The sequence below is a fragment of the Amaranthus tricolor genome, chromosome 2 (assembly GCF_026212465.1).
Source record: "Amaranthus tricolor cultivar Red isolate AtriRed21 chromosome 2, ASM2621246v1, whole genome shotgun sequence".
Taxonomy (NCBI): domain Eukaryota; kingdom Viridiplantae; phylum Streptophyta; class Magnoliopsida; order Caryophyllales; family Amaranthaceae; genus Amaranthus; species Amaranthus tricolor.
In genome coordinates, this window is record NC_080048.1 from 38,295,509 (window position 1) to 38,307,339 (window position 11,831).

Below are 11,831 nucleotides of genomic sequence, written 5' to 3' on the forward strand. Positions count from 1 at the left end.
GAGACTCCGGACTAGTGATGGGAGAAGGGTTACTTTGACTAAGGTGAGGCATATTCCTGCATTGGGGAAGAACTTGATATCGCTTAAACTTTAGATGATTTGGGGCTCAAGGGTGAGTTTAGCAATAGGGAAGGAGTGTTTTTAAGGGTTCGAATTTGATACTTAGGGGTATCAAGGGGAAGTCCCTGTGTGTCTTTCAAGGTGTTACGCTGCTTAGTTTCACTGTTAGTGCTTCTACTTGTCACCAGGAGATGACGGTTTGGGATAGGCATTGTCATATGGGTGAGAGTAGAGGATTAGAATTGTCCATTAGGAATTGTCTTACATGTGTTAAGGATGTCTACCTTGAGGAAGACAAGCATTGGGTGTTTGGTTTTAAACACGGGTGTCAGCTTAGCATTGAAGCTCATGACCACTTGTATGGTAAGATGGTTAGTTGGCTACATTTGGCTAGTTCGTTTTGTGGATTTTTTATGTTCTGTGTTTAGGTATTTTGTGACATCATACCTATGGGATAACACCATTGCAGAACGGTGTTACATGAATAACAAATCGGACCTTATTTAGGAGAGTCTTATGCATGCTCTATAGTACTTGTTTGTTGAGTAAATACTAGATTAGTTTGTTCGATCGAGGTTTACACATAGGATTAGAGGTGATCAATATGTGTGTGGTGTGGCTCAGTAGGGTATCGTGCTATCTCATGTTTGGAGTCTTGTTAGGGCTTTGGAGTGTTATTATGTATTTTGCAGTTGCTGATTATGGTAATCGTGGTACTGAGTTTGAGGTGGAGTATGAGGTTAATCCCTCATCCATTTCTGTTCGACTTTGGATTGATAGTGTTGATGCTGCCCCAAATATCTTTATGACTGTAATTTCTTGTGCTATCTTTATCTCTATGGATAGTTTAAAGGAGTCAGTACGTGGATAGTTTGAGGTGATCAGTATGTTAGGTGCTTAGTTAATCGGTTAAAGTTTGGGTTGTGTTCGCTGAGTTTGATTGTGTTATGATCTCGGTGATGGTTCTTTGTGATCAACCTTGGTTAGCTTTTGTGTGCTATGATTGTGTGTTTAGTGATCATGTACTTGATGTTTGGGAGAAGCACGGTGTAGTCAGATTTCATTTGGAATGCACGTACATGAAGATAGAGGTAAAGAAGGTAGGATGTTTTGACAATCGTAGTAGATTCTTTACTATGCTGGATTTAGTGGCATAGGCCCTTAGCGGCGGTTTGAGGGAGCTCACAGGTGGAGGTGTGCACAACCTCAAGGTGGAGCTTGCCTCATGGACTCGTGATGCAGGTGGAGCATTATGAGTGACTTGTGATGCTTGTTGAGTATTATGAGTGGTTATACTTGAAAACGAGTATGTGATGGGTCTTAGTTAAAGACTTATCGGGATGGGTCTTGGTTGGAGACTTGTCGGGATGTATGGCTTATGTTTGAGCCTTGCATCGATTTTGGCTTGAGAGTGGTTTTGTGTCACTATGGTTTGATGAGGTAGTGGTTGACTAAGAGTTCTCGTTAAGGTGGAGATTTTTTGTGACTCGAACCGAGTCTAAGATCGGTCTAAGATGAATCAAGTGTGGGTCAAAAAGGCTAGATGCGCGGGGTGCAGAGTTTTACGCAGGGCGCGGAGAAGGTTCTGTCTTGGGCAGATTGTTGGGTGTGTGCCGCGGAGCTCTACGCAGGTCGCGCATGCGCAGGGCACGGACTTCATGCGGGTAATGCGTGAAGCGGTTTTTTCCACGTTTTTGGCTGGTTACTCATAGTTTTTGACGATTTCTTTTGTATTTTTTAACCGTAATTTCTTTTTATTAAGTGGCATACTTTATAAACCTAGAATTAGGGTATGCAATGCAAAACACAAAGTGAGGAAAACTAAGAGAGAAAAAGCTTGGAGAGCCATTGTTATGGCTTCTCGTTTATCTTGTAATCTTCCGGTTTATAGTGATAAGTTTATTCTCGGTGCCGGTGGATGGAGCTATCACATTGATAGTGAACCAAGTTAATTTCTCGGTGTGATTTTCTTTATTATTTGTTTGAATCTTTATTGCTTTTCGTTATTATTTTCGATCTTTGCTTCCGCTGTCGCACAACAAGAAATTTAAACTATGTTAGCATTGGTTTGAGCCAATGTTATTTAAATTTTGATCTACGCATTTATTCTTCGCTTTATAATTTATAAATTTTTGTTTTATATTTTCAGTAGAATGACAAGCGGCAAAAAAATTGACTAAAGAGTATACTCCCATATACAGTTCTAGTTCGTCCCTTAGATTTGTTACATTACCTCTTTTGGACATAATCTTATCTACAATACATTACTAAAACCTACTCCATCTATCTCTTTGAAATTGTCACAATTTTCATTTAATCCACCCCTTTAACTTTACAAAATTCTATTTTGAGTAACGTTCGATCACTTTCTTTAATTTTTATTTTTTTCTTTCACTTTTAATCATATCTATACAATTTAACAATTCTCGTCATTTTCTTAATAGTTGTGCCACTATAATGTGTTACAATCTCTTAAAACATAAGAGTACCATCTAAATCTCTCATATTAAAACTTATAATTGCTTCGTAAAAAACATAACCCTGCCTATAATAGCATACTAAAATATTCATTTTTTTTCTCTTTCCTTGATTTGTGTGCAAACATATTACTCTATTTGTCCCTACAAATAATCGAATAAATTTCTATTTTATGTTGTTTCACTCATTTAATGTCATTTCCCTATTTAGAAATGAATCATATTATATTCTTTTATTCTCATTCACATATTTTAACGGTCTTAAAAATCGTTTACACAATTTAATTTATAGGAGTATCTTCTTTTATTACCAACTTTTCTTACTACTTTTAAAATTCACTCATTTTCTGTTTGGCTCAATTTTATTTTAAGACACAAGAGAAAAGGGAAAGTTTAACAAAATAGTTTATTGAAAAATTTTAGCTTATTTTAATACAAACAGAGAGTTGAGTAGTCAAATTATTCAATGATAATGTTTGGGAAATTATCTGGTTAAAACAACTTATTGCTATGAATAAGTTGTTTTTGAAAAGTTGTTCATAGCAACTGATTCAAAATCAATTAATCAAATCAATTAATAAAATCAACTGGTCAAATCAAACACTATAAATCTGTAATCAGTTATTAGCTATCAAGTATCAATTGTTTATCAAATACCTCTAAATAGCAAATTTATAAAAACAGAAAAGTGCATCACAAGTGGGACCAAGCTAAAGGGAAAAAAGGAAATTTACATAGGGTACCTGGTCCCATAGCAGCACCCATCCACATACTGACCACAGCTCCACCAGGCAACAGCTCTTCATATTGGAAAAGCCATTGCCATTACATTAGTATTCCTCTTTCCCTTCCTTTTATCACTTTTTTTTCTTTTCAAAAATCTTAAAACAATCAAATTTGACCATCTTTCTTCTTCACAATTCCAATTTCCCAGAATTTAAATTCAAATTCATCTTCCTATCATTTTTTACACTTGCAAATCCCTAAATTACAAGAACAAAAACCCACTTTTTCACCCACTAAATCAATATATAAATCACCCACAATTCTAAACTCAATAAACTACTACATTTCACTATTACAATCTGATTATAAAGAGAAACAAAAAAATGGGTTCATCTAAGCTAAAAATGGCAGCCAAGAAGTTTCTATTTCTTCCTTGTTCTTCCTTTTGCTCCACTGATGTTCATGGTGGTGAAAGACCCACTTTTGTAAGTTCATTTAGATTCTTTCAACTTGTATTAGAAATTAAAACTTTAAATTTTTTGATTGATTGAAAATTTTTTGTGGGTTTTGTGTAGCAGAATGTGGGTCCAGGTCAAGATGAAGAATTGTATTCTCCTTCTAAAGAAACTGGAAATTACAGTTTGTCAGAGATAAAGGAAGCTGATTTTGTTGCTAATATCTCATCTAAGGTAAATTTATTTATGGGTTTTCTTCTAATTATGCTATTAATTGTTGTTTATTTTATTTTATTTTATTTTTTGTCACTTTTCATTTATGGGTAAAAATTTTCTCCATGAAATTACTTTTATTAGTGAAGATTTTATTTTAGTTAATCCTATATTTTTGGTGTTTTATTTAGTTTAAATAAAGTAAGCATAATTGAATTGTAATGTGGGATTTATATAATTAAAAACATGTATTTTATGTCTAGCTTTGTCAGATCTGTTTTTGTTGTTATTGTTATCTATTGATTATTCTAGATCCTGTATGACTTTTTGGATTATTGAGTAATATTGTTTGAGACTTCATTTAAAAACATGTATATTTATCTTATATTTCCAAATTAAGCTCTTATTTTAATTTAGAAAAATTTGTAAATAATACTGTCAACTATGCCGCAATTATTATTTAACCGTGTATACCCCAAGTGTATATCCCAAGTGTTCAGATACTTAATCTTGTATATATCCAACTATTGCACATTGACTCTAAATACCAAAAAAAAAAGCCGGTTGAAAACAATGTACATCGTGTTCAAAGTTAAGTGTCCCAATACTTTGGTAACTATGTGTTCTTAATTAGTGCCCCTTTTCCAATCTAGCTCTTAGTACTGTCTGTAATGTATTTGTGGTGGTATCTGATAGTGTATAACATCCTCGGGGCCTCGACCACAACCATCCGCTTAAGCTTTAAGGGTTTTGGTTGAGTTGATCCGAAGTTTAAGTTGATGGACGATGGTGGTTAAGAATTATAATATGTTATATACTCTGAATATTTTTGTAGAATTTTCGCTAAATTGTTGGTTTTGAAAGTTTATGATGGGGAGTGCATAAACTTTGTGTTGGTGCTTTTACTGAAACTATATGGATACAGCCGAACCCTTGTGCAATGTTGTATAGTGCTACTTAAGAGTAACAGGATGAGAAATTATAAGATTTTCGTTTTCTAGGATGAGCGGGCGCCTAATGCCAGCTCCAGCGAGCTTGAAAATTAAGCATCAGAAATGGTTTAGATTCTGTTGATGGAAGCCCGTTTTTGGTTAATATTCATTCTTCCTTACTGGTGATGGTGATATATGCTTTTTTAAGCTTATTCTGTCGTTGGAAGTTGCGTATAATGCCAATGCTCTCATAATTTCCATCTTGAATGTGTTTTTGATCCTGTCTTACCGAACTCTTAACACTATTCTTCCTTATGAATGTGGCAGAATGTGTGTACAATATGCCTTGAACCATTACTTAGCAGCAATGCAACATCAAGTCAAAGTCCGGGCAAAGCAGTATTCACATCCCAGTGTTCGCACTCGTTCCATTTATCATGTATCTCGTCAAATATACGACATGGTAGCATAACTTGTCCTATTTGTCGTGCTCAGTGGACTCGTCTGCCGCACACCTTACATCCACCTTGTTGGCCCTCTCGTCATCAAGACGATCCTATCATTCGTATCCTTGACAATTCTATCTCGACATTTCGGGTGCACAGACGGTCTTTCCTTCGCACGGCTCAATACAATGATGACGATCCAGTGGAGCCTCCTGAGGCTCATGCTTCTTGCCACCCACGTCTTTGCTTTAACCTTATCCTGATGGATGTTCCACAAACGCCTTCACCATCAAGCTTCTGTTCTTGTGTGCATAATCCATCACCCAGTGCATATCCTCCGGGGGCTGATCACTTAACCGGTTCACTCTCGCCTTGGTACAAACACAAGAGAGCTGCATACCTTTGTGTAAGATTGGCTCCTCAACAAGCAATTGATTTGGTGCTGGTTGCTAGCCCCAATGGGCCCCATTTGAGGCTCCTTAAGCAAGCAATATCACTTGTAGTCTATTCCTTACGTCCGATTGATCGATTGGCAGTCGTGAGCTACTCATCAGCTGCAGCCCGCATCTTCCCACTCAGACGCATGACATCTTATGGAAAACGGGCAGCTCTTCAGGTAATTGACCGGCTGTTTTATGCCGGACATGCTGATCCGGCTGAAGGAATCAGGAAAGGTATTAAAATTCTCCAAGATCGCACTCATGAAAACCCTTTTTCCTCAATTCTACACTTGTCCGATTATCCTAATAGTAGTCGATATAACCACACCATCAATGACTTGGAAATGAGTACGGGGGTCTCGCTTCATCAGTTTCACGTGGCCTCAACTAACTCGATCATGCACGAACTAGAAGAGTTCTTAGGACAATTACTAGGCGGTGTGGTTAAGGAACTTCAATTGAGGATCGGAGATCCTGACAATGGAAGACTTGTGAGGCTTGGGGATCTTCGAGGCGATGAGGAGAGACGGGTTCTTCTTAAAGTAGACGAGTCACACGATCACACCTGCATCGGCTATAGCTACGTTGAGAGTGGGCTCAGGGTTGACGAGCATATTCGAGTAGGCGAGGTTGTCGTGGGTATCAGTGACGCGACAGACACAGATGATGGTAGAGAATTGACCATTAGTGGTGGAAGAACAAGTTGTGTTGATAGTTGGGATTATCATGACCCTTACATGGCTAGGAGATGGGCAAAAAGATTGCATGGAAGGCACAGAATTTAGGCTAAATTGAGCTACTACAGTTTTTGACACTATTTGCCTCTAGATTTGACCTATGTATATCTGTTTTATATGTATCCATGACATACCAATCAAAGGAATTCTATTGTGGAGAAATTTTCATTATACTTCGTTCATTTTTGGTGTTTACTTTGCCATTCACAAGATCTTTTTTTTTTTTTTTCTTTTTTTTTTTCCCTATTTTCCAATGTATTTGTTGTATTTATGTTTGAGAATGTTTTGCAAGTAATCAATAAAGAAAAATGGTTGCCAACCATTTGACTTTGATGAAATTAGTAGATAACTATATTGTCCAATGCAATTTGTTGAAATCAGTTAACAACCATTTTGTTATTACTTATTACACACAAGAGTAATATTGTATTTAATTCAGTTTTGCTTAGGCAGGAGTACTTAGTGATATGGATGACAAAATGAACTGACAGATGTAGTATGCATCTAAACTCATATTTATCTACTACTATACCCACTTTAAAGCCGCCTCACATCAACTCTATGTTTGCATTGTATAATATGTGCTCAATAGAATTACATTTCGTTTATAAATTTAAATAAATATCTAGTTTTATATAAACTTTGCAATATAATATGATAAAATTAATATTCTTATTTTTTGTCAATAGTTTTTAATAAAAATTTATAAAATTTTGTATATAGTACATTATAGATATGACGTAAACGGGTATGAGGCACGATGGGTGGATATGAGGTGGATAAGACCTCATGCCCTTTAATTATGGCGGATAAGACTTTTCATACACATGTTTACTCGCTACCCACCAAATGCATACCTATACCAGCCTCAATTGGAACAACAAATGTGAAGCAAAATCCGTGTAATTATACCCACTTCCCATAAAACGACAAGTCTCCCAACACTCCCTCTCTGCTTAGGTTGGGTTACCTTATCCAAAGCAAGTAGATGGACTTCATTTTTGCATCAGTATTTCTCCAAAGAAATTTGACAAGCTTTCTCACTGATTTTCACAAGCCGTTGTAGCCTTGTAGGTAATGGTGTAAACTTCCGAAGTTTATAACTTCGTCAATCGACACACATCAAGTCATCATAATCACATGGCTCAAGTGAAGAAACTTTAGGCATAAGAGCCGCGACCTTATTCTCAAATGCCATAAAAGACGGCTAAGGCTAAGCTTATTGATTCCGCAACTCAACGAACTATTGTCAGAAAATATAACTCAGAAAACACTTCAATGAAATTTGAGGTTTTGGACTGATCTCTCTTTTGTGCTCTACCTTCACCGTTCATAGTCTGACCACCAAAAACGAGAAGGGGTTCGCTCACTAAAGCAGGCCCGGCTTCTAAGCACAAAGACTTTCATAGAATTCTAATTCAAGAGAAAAAATCATCATCTTCTGGGGGACCATTCCGAATCTTTTCCTGTAATTCCAACTGCTTAGGCCATACAAGTTCAGTTTCTTCACCGCACTTTGAGAAATACCTCTCTAACAGCATCTGCACGGAGTAGGATGATAAAAGCAAGGATGCGAAAAATTAATTGTGCCAATCCAGTAAATTTGTTAATGCACACATAATCACATTACATGTATTCCTAGAGCTTACCATAGCAGCAAATGCATCAATTTTCCAATTACGTGCGGACTTGTTGACACCCCTGAAAAATTCAGTCGATAGAAGTGATAGAAATGAGCTATGTGGATCGTAAAGTACGTAAACCAAAGTAATGAATGTGACAATTGAACATAAGTTTGTTTAGACGTAATTGTGACTAACCCTTCTTGTTTAGTTTCGAGTCTATTATTTGAGGCATATTTATTTGCTTCCTGTTGAGAGCTTCAGGAAGTTTATTTGGTTAGGGCTTTTAACCTGTAAAAAGACTAAGAGGGTATTTGACAGATGATAGCTAGAATCTGATAGCTGATTACAGTGGCTGATTGGACCAACTAATTTTATTAACTGGTTTGACCAGCTGATTTTGAACCCGCTGGCCGCTGCTATGAGCAACTAGTTCAAAAACAGCTTATAACAATAGGTTGTTTCAACTGGCTAATTTACCAAACATTAGCATTGACAGGTTTGACCAACCAACCCTCTAATTGTATGGAAATAAGATCAAAATCGACTAATAAGCTATTTTGCCAAACACCCCCTAAGACTATGTTTACTCGGAATTCATTCATCTGAAAAGATGATGAAGGATAAAATTTCGTTGTGTGCTCCACATTGGGGTCTTTCTTAATCAAAATAACAGGAGAAAAAGGTTTCAAGGCATAGTAGCAAAAAACATACATGTTGATCATTCTGTCCATTGCTTCAATTGATGTGCCATATTCATCTTGCAAGTATACCCTCCATCCCCTAAAAATAATAAAGAAACGTAATGTTTAGTCGTCGGGGATACAATGCATAATCAAACCCAATGTCAATTGCAAGTGTTGAGCAAACATTATACATAAATGATCAACTCTGAAAGACCAACAGTACAGGAACTTGCTGTATCTAGGTCTAACTTGTAACTATGGGAAGATCCTTTAAAGATTAAATCCATTAATCAGAAAATTTAAGCAATAGACCTCAGTGATTCCTTATGTTTCATAGACATAAAATGTGGAATACAGTTCAAACGCTTATTCCATTCCACAATCCGTCAAACGGACGAACTCATCCTGTTAAAATTCATACACTCTTCTGTCCCCCTAAGATTGCTCTTCACTGAGATGACACAAGGATTAAGAAAAGTGGACGAGTGGGTGGTTTAGTGAGGTAATGGAAGTGGGGTCATGCCCATTAGTAGGATTGATGTACGAAAAAGAAATAATTAGAGGGTTTTAGTGGTAAGTGGAGTCTTGTTCAAAAATAGTAAAGACACAAACTCAGTTGGATAGACTTAAATAGTATATGGGGCAAAATCAGAGGGGCGTAGGAAGTATGTGTACGCTCCTTCAATTTAAAAGCAGAAAAGACAATGGCACCGCCATTTTCTGAAGGAAAGCTTCACCACACCGAAATTTCCACATCAAGAAGAGTCTTCTGCGTAAGTACATTACAAATAAAGGCGGGTACAACCTATGCCGGTCAGATTATTCATTGAACCTAAAGTACCCATGTTTGATCCTTAACACCCTCGAGTCTCAAAAAGAGTCCATGAGTACCTAGACTACATACTTCTTATTAGACCAGTTAAGGCAAGAATGCTAAAGCCTTGATCCCAAGAAAATGGGGTCGCTAAATGAACCAATTGACCACCACCGCCACCACCACAATGCCTGAGCCTTACAGTTAAAGACAACAACAATGACCAAAAGAGTAGTATAGGTTTATGCCTACCAAAATTTTTTGACAATGTACAACATAAAAGCCCTCAATTTGGCTTCACTCAATCTTACAAGCTAACACAACATCATCATTATAAATTACCAACCTATCATTGAATCATACCCTATGTTACTCAGACTTTGATTCACATACCGTGTCCGACCCTTAATGCTTGGACATTGGTATCACACTTATACACTTCATTTAAAGTGTAAGATTTAATATCTAGACGTATCCGACATCAGTATCTATGTCATACAAAACGAAGCTAATTTTACTATACAAAAGATCAATTATCAACCATACCTCTCAGCAGCCCTAACAGCCAACCTTCCTGCAACACTTCTTACTTTGTTGGATTGAGGTGTTTCCATCCCATCACTTGACTTGGGCAATCCTATTATAAATTCATCCACCTCCTACAATTCATTATTTTCAAATTCTAAAAATGCAAAACAAAGAAAAAAAATAAAAACTTTGGACAATAAACCCTTCAAATCACACAAAATTTACCTCCTTTTCAGCAATGTCCATAAGCCTAAGCTCAAGCTTTTGCCCTCTCAAATTCAGCACCTAAAAAATAACACAAACCCATTAACACAAAAAAGACAAATAAAATACCCAGAAAATAAAATTTGAATTTTGACGAATAAAAAAATGGGTTTTACAGTTAAAGGGCGAAAGGTGAAGCCTTTACTGAGTGCAACACCGGTATGAGACAATCCCAAATCAACCCCTAAACTAAAGCCTCCTCTGAAAAGAGGGTCTTGTTTTTTTCGAAGAGCATTTGGGGGAATTTCATTTGTTAATGAAGCTGAAGCTTTTAGTCTGACTCCATGGAAATTTTGCTTGAAAGAGTTGAAGGTTTTACATGGTGTTTGTAGGGAAGCAATTGGAAAATGGGTAAAGCGATTTGATGGGAAAAAGGGAAGATGGATTTGGAGGGAAGGTTGGAGCTTGTATGGTGATGTTGGTTGAAGGGGTGAGATTTGAATAGCCATAAGAAGAGTGGTGAAATAAAATCAAGGAATAAAAAGGGCTTTCAAGATAAATAAAGTGGACACGTGGGGCATGTGACTATTGTGTAATCTATTTGATGATGAGTAGGGGGCGTAAATTTGCAAAAAGATTGAAAAAATAAGCTTATTATCAAAAAAAATTATCAAAAATTTTGTATGAACAAATATGTTTTGGTTTTTTTGTCCCTTCTAATGCTATAACACACCCTTTTGTTCGCTGTTGATAATAACGAACAAAATTTTTTAACTTTTTTTACTAGTTTTTTTATTTGCTGTTACTAATAACGAATGTACATAACCTCAACTTTATCTTAGAAATACTTATTTTGAAAATTATAATTTTCTGAAGCTTATTATCGAAATTTTTTTGATATTATGTTTTTTTTTTCCCTAAACTTGCAGCCATTTGGGTTCTTTTAGTAGTTATGTTGGGTATGAGCACAAATTCATGTGAGAGACGGCCTCTTCAAGAGACCATTTTTAATTAGGCCGGTTCATTATATTTTTGTAAAATATTATAAGTAAGCATTAAGAATGATATAAGTAGACATTTAAGATATTGTAAGTAGGCATTAAGGATACGATAAATAAGTATTAAAGATAATGTAAGTAGGCATTGAGAATACAGTAAGTAGGCATTAATCTTTTAATGGACTGGACTTGAGATACGTCTCTCAAATAAACAGTCTCTCAAATAACTATCTGAGGTATGAGTGGTGAATATAGAAAACTAGTCGTGGGCCGTGTGGCAACTCAAATCAAATACAAGACCAGGTGTTTGAAAGTCTGAAATAAGAATTGTAAGACTTTATAGGCTAAATTACCGTGAGAATTATTAAGTTGAATCGTGAAAAATTAATAGTTATGTCACAGTAGAGAAAGAAAGAAGTCGTAAATTCGTGATAGACATAAAAAAATGTTACGAGGAATAAATTAGGAATAACATGAGTGAATTGCATCTCTA

At 36.1% G+C, this 11,831-nt stretch overlaps 2 protein-coding genes across 3 annotated transcripts; one reads left to right on the forward strand and one right to left on the reverse strand.

The window, feature by feature from the left end:
- The first annotated feature begins 3,307 nt into the window (after nucleotides 1–3,307).
- LOC130806202 (probable E3 ubiquitin-protein ligase EDA40) lies at nucleotides 3,308–6,890 on the forward strand. Of its 2 annotated transcripts, none has more exons than XM_057671197.1 (3): nucleotides 3,308–3,748; nucleotides 3,839–3,952; nucleotides 5,191–6,890. In XM_057671197.1, the coding sequence occupies exons 1-3, from the start codon at nucleotides 3,647–3,649 to the stop codon at nucleotides 6,532–6,534; spliced, it is 1,560 nt and encodes a 519-aa protein (XP_057527180.1). In that variant the 5' UTR covers nucleotides 3,308–3,646; the 3' UTR covers nucleotides 6,535–6,890. The 2 variants fall into 2 exon arrangements, with proteins under 2 accessions (XP_057527180.1, XP_057527181.1); XM_057671198.1 differs by having other exon boundaries at nucleotides 3,314–3,748; nucleotides 3,842–3,952.
- Nucleotides 6,891–7,054: 164 nt separating this feature from the next.
- Nucleotides 7,055–10,895, reverse strand: LOC130806203 (uncharacterized). Its single transcript, XM_057671199.1, has 6 exons — nucleotides 10,517–10,895; nucleotides 10,362–10,421; nucleotides 10,155–10,267; nucleotides 8,823–8,891; nucleotides 8,136–8,187; nucleotides 7,055–8,027 (listed from the first exon to the last, which is right to left on the reverse strand). Exons 1-6 carry the CDS (start codon nucleotides 10,847–10,849, stop codon nucleotides 7,905–7,907), a joined length of 750 nt encoding a protein of 249 aa, XP_057527182.1. The 5' UTR covers nucleotides 10,850–10,895; the 3' UTR covers nucleotides 7,055–7,904.
- Between the last annotated feature and the right edge of the window lie 936 nt (nucleotides 10,896–11,831).

Bases quoted from the DNA above. Each gene is read 5' to 3' on its own strand.
- LOC130806202 (XM_057671197.1), top strand. From the start codon at position 3,647: ATGGGTTCATCTAAGCTAAAAATGGCAGCCAAGAAGTTTCTATTTCTT. The intron at 3,749-3,838 runs GTAAGTTCATTT...GGTTTTGTGTAG, and splicing joins GTGGTGAAAGACCCACTTTT to CAGAATGTGGGTCCAGGTCA. The intron at 3,953-5,190 runs GTAAATTTATTT...TGAATGTGGCAG, and splicing joins TTGCTAATATCTCATCTAAG to AATGTGTGTACAATATGCCT.
- LOC130806203 (XM_057671199.1), bottom strand. From the start codon at position 10,849: ATGGCTATTCAAATCTCACCCCTTCAACCAACATCACCATACAAGCTC. The intron at 10,268-10,361 runs GTAAATTTTGTG...AATGAATTGTAG, and splicing joins TGGACATTGCTGAAAAGGAG to GAGGTGGATGAATTTATAAT. The intron at 8,892-10,154 runs GTATGGTTGATA...TATTATTTTTAG, and splicing joins GCTGTTAGGGCTGCTGAGAG to GGGATGGAGGGTATACTTGC.